Source organism: Stigmatopora argus, chromosome 7 (genome assembly GCF_051989625.1).
Source record: "Stigmatopora argus isolate UIUO_Sarg chromosome 7, RoL_Sarg_1.0, whole genome shotgun sequence".
Lineage (NCBI taxonomy): Eukaryota > Metazoa > Chordata > Actinopteri > Syngnathiformes > Syngnathidae > Stigmatopora > Stigmatopora argus.
In genome coordinates this window covers 10,738,681-10,747,109 of record NC_135393.1, presented here as the reverse complement: position 1 = coordinate 10,747,109, position 8,429 = coordinate 10,738,681, and the positions used below count along the sequence as shown (strand labels likewise).

Sequence of the window (8,429 nt, the reverse complement as noted above, 5' to 3'; positions counted from 1 at the left end):
TGTTAAAATGACAATCTATCTTTAGTTGGGGATGAGGAACAGTATATTGCAAATAAAAGAAAGAATTAAAAAGGACTCCAGGAAACTCAAGAGATGCAATGGTATGATATAGGGAACAAATGGGTCAAGGGGCAAATGATACAGGGAAGAGAACCACGTAAAAGCTATAAAACAATATTTTATTTGTCATTACAACAAGTGTGATGAAATGTATTCCAGGCTCGGCCTGACCGACACAATGATAACCACTTATCACATTAGGGGAATACAGGCAGAGTTTCAAGACGTGGAAAACTATGTAAAGCTCCCTGGAGAGTGAAATGAAAACAATGGGAGGTGGGGGCTAGTTGAGGGTTTAAAAAAAATTAAATATTATAAACGTTACTTCACTTTGGTATTTTAAAAAAAATCAAGTTACATCAGCATAGCTTGCAGTGACAGTAGATTGCTTATTCAAAAAAATAAACACAAATAATGTCATTTGAATTTTAAAATGTAGCTGGTAAAATCATTTTTAAGCCCAAGATACTAGATGCATTTTTTTCTGGACAAAATTAATATGTAAAATACTGTACTTTCTATTCTTGCATTGGTCATTGGGTGGTGTGATCATTAAAGGGTACAATAATTTCAATCATGTTTAATACTGATACGGACCAAAGCCAATAGCTATGTAGTGCTGAATTATAGCAAATAACTCTTTTCACCACCTCGTCCTGTGGCAGTTTTGAGGTGGGTTTCTGGTGACGTCAGCAAGGACCCTGTTTTCTAGCCGGCCATTATCACTATTTAAGGCTGTCCTGTCAGTGGCTCTCCAGCAGGTGTGCTTCCTCATTTACTATGCCATGACGGGAATAAGGGAGACATAGAAAACAAGCTTGACCAAGTACCACCCACATTACTCATGGATTTGGGCCATGTCACATGCCATGTCCTAGTTTAACTTTTGGCACTTGAATGGGGTGGGGTGTGAGTCAGTGAGACAGCCTCCTGTCTCAGACCTGGATTTTCAGGAAATCAATTTAATGTTGATTTCAATTGCACTCTTTAACAATGCATTTGAAATTATGACCATACTATATGAAACAAAATGTCCTGTATAAAAAATAAATAAAACGGTCGTACAAAAATGCTTTTTTAAACTAACAAATTGAAGTTTTGAGGATCACATTTATTGGTGTGGTAGACCGAATCATGGTTTATTGCTCTCACTTTTTGAATGCTAAATATCAATGCCCTTTTTCTATCCCTTTGTAAAATGCATAAAACCTGCCTCACAAAGCTGACTTTTGTGTTTCCAACCTCACTTTTTCCTAAATGATAACTTCCGCAATCTAGGAATTAAAATGAGCAAATCTCACAAAGGTTATCCTGCACACGCCAAGAAAATGTTTCTAGCCAGCGCCTGGGTCTTACTACCCTTAAATGGAAGTACAACACCCTAAAGCATACATTTATGCCAAACAAAAGTAATCATTACTTTTATCACAATCATGTCTATTTTTGAGTCCGTCCTCAGCTAGTCATCTTTACTGACAGGAAGGGAGAAAAAAAGAAATCAAATGCAAAATTTAGGGCTTGCATTGTCGTACGTCTCCAGTCTTTCTCGATCTTTACCTGCCTGCCTCCTGGAGATAGTGGGGAAACACAATCCAGGCAGTTAATTGCCTTTAACTCAAAGGCAGGGGCCTTACCACCTAGCCGGCCCTCCAGCTTGGTGCAGAACTCCACCATATTACCTGGTTCCAGGTTAAGCAGGATGTGTCGAAACTCATGGCTGGCCATGAGTACGATATCCCTGCCTGGGTCCTCTGTCTCTGTGGTTTTATCCCTGATCTTTCCTACGGTCACTTGAAACCGGTAACTGTCAAAGCGCTTGACATGACAAACGTGTTTGGCCAGAGCTTTGATCTGACACATCTCCTCCTCTTCTTGCATTCGTAGTAGCATGGGCACCGAGACGTGAACTGGAGTGGGACTTGAAGCTGTGAGTTTTGTCATATTCTTTGGCTCGCATTTTGGGTACGTCTCACCGTACAGGCATCGCAGCCAATCCCCAAGAAACACAGGTAACATGTTAATGACAGAGTGTGCGCCATTCTCTGTGTCAGCTACACTGACATGCTTAAATTTGCCTGTCCAAGTGACTCTGTGCCCCTGCAGATGGCTACAGAAGATCTGTGTCTTGGCCATACCTTTGGATTGCCAGGCAGGGGGACCACACACCTCACTGTACTGGTCCCAAGTCAAGGTGGAGTTGTACACTTTCTGACCCTCTGCGTGATACACATAAATCGAGAAGAACAAGATGACCATGGAGATGCAAAGTAAGATGAGTTTAACTGGGCCACGGTGCGTCACAGAGCTGAAAACACCCAAAATAGATGTGCTGAACCGCGTCCAGAGTCGGAGTGTGACGGGTATGGCACATACGACTAAAGTAACAATCATCTTGGTGAGCTCCAGCTCCAGAAACCACTTGAAGAGCTGGATTAAGACCATGATGGCAAGGCCCACTGCCAGAATAGGAAGTGCAAACAGGAAGAGAAAGTAGGCCACGCATGTGCGGATTATGCCCACAGCAGTGGAATTCTGGAGGAGCACCACCGAGAACTCACACCACATGAAGCATACGAGGTAGGGAACAAGGATGCAGTATGTTCCACGGAATCCCCGCTTTCTGGCCATGCTGATAATAGAGAGGATAAAATCAATTAACAAGAACCAAAAATGCAAACTCATGAATCCGTTGTAACTTGGAATCATAACAGTTTGTACCCAAGCAGGAAATATATTTTATGATCATTTAGATGAAATATCCTATGGAGTTTGTGTATTGCTTACCTGAAGAACAGGTAAAAAAGGTAAACATACAGCAGGCACGGAATGCTGAGTTGCAGGACAACGGAATCTCCTAAAGGTAGAGTTGCAAACGTACGTCCTAAAATGCCAATCATTGTCATGTTTCCAGGCAGGAGCTGCGTCAGGCCACAAACATTAGACGCAACCTGGAATAATATGAAATATTTTACTTCAACCACAGTAAAGAGAAAAAAAAATCCTCAAAACTGTTGTGCCAAACATGAAGAAAAGTGGGTCACCACTCTAACCTCTATAACCATTGCTCTTCGTGCATATGTTGCAGCCATGGGACTGAGGCCCTGGTAGCTGACTGCTGTGAAAAAGATGGCCAGCGTAGATAGCTCTGAACAAGGGATCCAGCCCTTGTCAGCAACAGGGAAGGAGAATATGACGAAGAAGACAGATAATAAAAAGTAGAGGTAAGGCTCAAGATTATTCCATCCAAAGTCAGTCTCTGCTTCCTCAACATCCAGGCCAGGTTCAAAACGAGTTAGGAGAGATGTCAGGGCTCGAAAGTTCTCCCAGGTCTGTAAATGCAAAGGGAATTGATCACGCCAACTAGAATTTCTATCATGTGCATGTATTCTTCGACAAAGGGTGCTCTGCAATTTATGGTTGTTGACGGTTGCTCACCTTACTACTCTGAACAACCCGTAATGTGCAAATAATCATGGAGATGAAGGAGAGATAGAAGACCAATAGCGGGATGACAAAGGAAAACAAGTCGATGGTGAGGTTACTGATGAAGAAGAAGAAGATAAGCGTGTTGACATGTTGTGTAGGGATGATGGTGCTCAGCCACTGGACGCCGGCCCGCGATGCCCAGTCGACCAGGTGCTCCTTCACCTCCATTAAGGTATCAACTGGATATTGCAGCATCTGAGGAAACCATAGATGACACATAAATAATTAATCCCAACACCAACCCCCAAAATTAATTGCATTGTAAATACCATTAATTGTGATTTCATATCAATGGCTTTTTTAATAGCGCCAGAATGCTTCGTGTCAAGCATCATCCCCTTCCTGCCAAAACTCCAAGACCCACTGCGATGCGTTTTGTTTTCTGATGGTGGTAGCTCAGCCTTGCACAGCAAAACAGAGCTACAATTATACTCAGACAGGATGGATTTTGTTCCGTTATTATGCCTGTGTTGATTTGTATTAATTCAACATTACCTCTTTTTCATCTGTCTTTTCCGTTTCTGTCGATGACTGAACGATACCTTGAGCGTAATTTTTAGTCATCTCAACAAAGTCGTCAAGGTCCACCAACTGATTGGCTAAAAAGACAAAATATATTGTATACAAGTAAGAGGAAGCATTTATTTTTAAGGATACTCACGCTCACTGCTGACCATGTTTTCCAGTATTTTCTGAGTCTGGTCGGAGGTAGAGCCAGGTTTCCTGTTTGCAATGTCCCCTAATGTAAGAAAATTTCAAAAGTGATTTGAATAGAAAAACAAAAAAATAAAAAAAGTCATAATGTCAGTGCAAAAAAAATGGAATCATTTTCCAAAATGAATATAATCTGATCGAAGTATTTGCAGGAGCAAATGATTAGTAAAATGTGAGATAACTGCTAAATGGTATTCTTTCAGTTGTCTATAAGCATGTACATTAGTAATCTATATATTTATACTTGCATTACCTTAAATACATCTATAAAATACTTTGAATTGCTTACCCCATGGTTTATTGTCTATGCTAACTCATAAATACTTCTTGCAACTCCGTAGCCCAAACCAACTGAAGATGGGATGGTAAAGCGTTTGTAACAAATGCCAACCCTCTGCCTTGACATATGTACAACCCAGATTAGGCGACACACCTTTATGGGATGCAAGTCCATGAGTGGATTCTATGGGACAAGGATGACGCTCGTGCTCGAAAGCAACGTCTTCTAAGGTTCCTTCATGGAACATGGACATGATTTTTTTTATGTACAATTGAAAGCTGAAAATGCCCGTGTGCCACCTATATGGGCAACTTCGACTTTGTGATGTCAATGAGGCAAAAGTAGTGCGTGTCATCCACATCGAATCAAAGACTTCCTTGCACAAAGGACACACTTCGAATGAACACGCCTTCAGACTTAACTATAATAATGTTTGAGTCTCTTGCTGGCCATGGATGTGAGTGTATCTCGCATCAAAAAGATAACTTAATCTTGATTAATAATCCACTGTCAAAGTGTCAGACATTTCCTTCCAACTGCTGTCTTTTTAGAATGACATTTTAATGAAGTGATTGCCACTAATTGACTTTGTCTAACTTTTAAATAAAAGCAAAGTTATGATAGCTTGTACCATATCCTTATTGATAAAAACACCAACACTCACAAACAAATAAAAAAATAAACCAGGGCTATGAATGTTGCACAAAAACCAGGGTGACTCCTACCCTGCTCTGCATTGACCTGGGTGACATTCTCCAACATCTCAGCCATAGCCACTTTAGTCTTCTTCTCTGGATTAAGCTTCCAGTACATCATCATGGCTGCTTTTCGCACCGCCCTCTCAAATTTACTCTCTGCCGACAGCTTCCGGACATCGTCCTCATTCTCCACAGTGATTCCTGAGTCAAGATGCCAGGGAACAAAAAGATCAGTAAAATTCTCTCTAACCCATCCCCCACACCACACACACAGGTCCACATATGTGCTGGCACAATAACCTATTTTATGAATCCAACAGCGCTGCAAGGCTCTTGCAGCACTCTTTCGTCCCTGTTTTGCTGCTTTTATCAACCAGTTAACAGCCATATGATTGTTTAACTCTCCATTTTCCTCTTCAGCAAGAATCAAATAGTGCTGACCAAGCTGTAGGACAGAAGAGATGTAAAGAAGATTAATTACTGTGTGAAAAAAACAATTAGTACCTTCTTACCACTGAACTATTGCATGAGCTAACTTTATTCAACCATTCATCTTCTGAACCGTTTATCCTCACTAAGTGGGCCACGGATTCAGGGTGTCCCCCACCTCTGGCCCAAAGTCAGCTGGGATAGGCTCCAGTGACCCTTGTGAGGATAAGCGGTTCAGAAAATGAATGAATAAATAAAAAAAAGCACAAAGGTTCCACATATTTAGATTATCTTTTGGGTCGGGGAGTTCAATTTTTGTTTGTATTTGTTCATACTTAAACCAAATGTGAATTTTCCCCATTAACTGACCACAAATCAGAGAATTGTACTCTGTTTCCATCCAAAAAGCAAACTAAGGTAGAGTAGAAAGTAATCTAAAAAAATTGACATTGAAGCTACAGATTAATCTAAAAGACATTTTGGATTTCCTTACTTTAGTCATCTCTGTCTGAAGGGGTGGAGAAATTAGGCTATCAAGTGACTATTTGCTAATATTAACTGACAGCTTACTATGGTCTTCAGAGACTTTTATAGGTTTGCTGAGGAACGGAACTACAGACTATCTAGTTTTCAATCAGGAAAATCTGTTCCATATATCAATAGTGAGGAAATGACATTACATTGCCAAAGTATCTAATTGCTTTTCACTTGCCCAACATGTGGTTATTTAAGAGTTTGGAATGTCCAAATACATGATACACTTCTTTGCTTAAGGAGCATACTATGCATGCAGGATTGGTGGCTTTTATGAAGTCTAGACTTTTATTAATCCATTTTTTGTCAATATTAGCACGTATACAAGTACATTAGCACATTATCACATCATTTGTAGGATTTAACACATTGTGAAACCACATTTGAATGCAAAGCAACATTTTATATATCATGCTGGGCACCAGGCATCATATTGCAAGTGGATAAAAATAGACATTCGCTCAAAAGCAGACAGCATGAACTAGCACAGTTGAAAACAATGCCAAGAGCCAAATCACTCCACTCACCCGGGTCTGAGCTCTTGCATCACCCGCATTGGCTTTCTCCTCTATCTGATCCTTAGGTAGGTCTTCCTCCAACTCCTCATCTGGAGCAAAAAACAGGACTTTTGGTAACATATTCATCAGTTAACATGCATATTATCTTATATAAATGGTGGTCAATAGACAAGTCCTCGGTAAAGCAAATTTGAGATTTTCCCCAAAGCTGCTTTGAATTAAATAGCCTGGTAATTTATCATTTCACTCTCTGTCTTACCGCCTTCTTCATCAGTGTCATCTTCTGCTTCAGCTCTTCTGAGTCTTTCCTGTATGATCACCTTCTGAGCTATTGAGGCAAAGGTTCTTCTCCTCGGGATGGTAGATTGGGAAGAATCAGTTACGGGTGATGGGGTGTTAGAGTTCACGTCATCAGAAGAAGGGTGGCTGGCAAGGGTTGATGATTCAAACATATGAGGAAAAGACTGTTCTGGTGAGACCTCCATGGGATTGTTTTTCTCCCCCTCAAGAGAAGAGATCTCGTCTAAAGAAGATTTGGACTCCATCAGTTTAGTAATATTATGTGAGGGTGAGAATTTAAGTGCCACAAGGGAGTGAGAAAGAATTTATAGGAGGTTAGAGAAAAAATCTTTGGGTGAGCTGGGAAAAGTTGTCCATTCAAGTAGAGTCATATCTTCTGGGTATTGAAGTTGGCTGGTGATCGTCGTCTTTTTTTCTAGCCTAAAATAAAAATGTAGGACAGTATCATATAAGAGCAACTCTATTTAAAACAATATATCTGACATGAGTATTACCCTGCGTACATGTTTGACAAATTCAAAAATCTATTGATTTAATACTTTAGAAAAAAATGAACAAATGGGCATATGAAACAATGACTACCTTAAGGAATCATGTTAAATTATGTAACACATTGCTCCTTTAATGGAATACAAATTATTAGAAGCAATTTTTCATATTACAGTGCAGTTCAGAAACATTTCTACCAAAAGCAACCACAACAATTTAAAATCCTAGTAACATTTTATTATACAATACAATCTGATCACTGTTATCTTTGTAAAAGGCAATTTTATGTAATGTATTGTAGTGTACAATGAGTTTCAAACTAGTACTACTGTGTTTATGTGTACTTTATGAAGTGGCTGTTTCTGACACCAACGTGCTGAAACATGATGAAGTGATGTGACAACTGTTCATTTTGAAGTAGAAACATGTGGAAGGAATATTTACATTTGATTTAACAGCAGTACTCGTGCAGCTATAAACAGGAGTTTAGAGTCAAATGACTTAGAGAAACGCAACTTCAACACAGCACACATTCAAACAAATACTTAACTTACTCGAATAAAAAAATACCAGATATCTTCAGAGTTAGGAAGTTGTGTATATTCTTAAAGTTGCGATAACGAAGACGATCAACGTCTGACTCGCCTCGAAGAGACACACCGGTCCATAAACATAAACTTTATGACCCACCCTCTTAAATTACACTCTTTGCAGATTGGCTAGCAAGAACGAAAGTGAGACGTCAGTTTTGTCTGATTGGCTAGCAACCTCTTCTGTAAATGAATTGTAAAGGCTTTTTCTCACTAAACTGGAGAATTATGAATGTATCTCTAAGCATATACTGTACAAATGCTGTTTATTACCAACTAGAGATAAAAAAAATCGCACAATATTTTTGTGTTATCTGCAGCTGAAAAAATG

General features: G+C 39.7%; 1 protein-coding gene across 1 annotated transcript; it reads right to left on the bottom strand.

The window, feature by feature from the left end:
- Nucleotides 1–158: 158 nt before the first annotated feature.
- Nucleotides 159–8,159, bottom strand: wfs1a (Wolfram syndrome 1a (wolframin)). Its single transcript, XM_077605223.1, has 12 exons — nt 8,063–8,159; nt 6,979–7,439; nt 6,729–6,808; nt 5,539–5,683; nt 5,266–5,439; nt 4,208–4,285; nt 4,042–4,145; nt 3,816–3,947; nt 3,496–3,741; nt 3,111–3,389; nt 2,845–3,008; nt 159–2,689 (listed from the first exon to the last, which is right to left on the bottom strand). The coding sequence occupies exons 2-12, from the start codon at nt 7,262–7,264 to the stop codon at nt 1,516–1,518; spliced, it is 2,862 nt and encodes a 953-aa protein (XP_077461349.1). The 5' UTR covers nt 7,265–7,439; nt 8,063–8,159; the 3' UTR covers nt 159–1,515.
- Nucleotides 8,160–8,429: the final 270 nt, after the last annotated feature.

What these genes read in the sequence shown, in the direction of transcription:
- wfs1a (XM_077605223.1), bottom strand. Translation starts at nt 7,264, where the DNA reads ATGGAGTCCAAATCTTCTTTAGACGAGATCTCTTCTCTTGAGGGGGAG. An exon ending in ATGCAAGAGCTCAGACCCGG is followed by an intron (nt 5,684 to 6,728) that starts GTGAGTGGAGTG and finishes TCTGTCCTACAG; the next exon opens with CTTGGTCAGCACTATTTGAT. An exon ending in CTGTTGGATTCATAAAATAG is followed by an intron (nt 5,440 to 5,538) that starts GTTATTGTGCCA and finishes ATCTTGACTCAG; the next exon opens with GAATCACTGTGGAGAATGAG.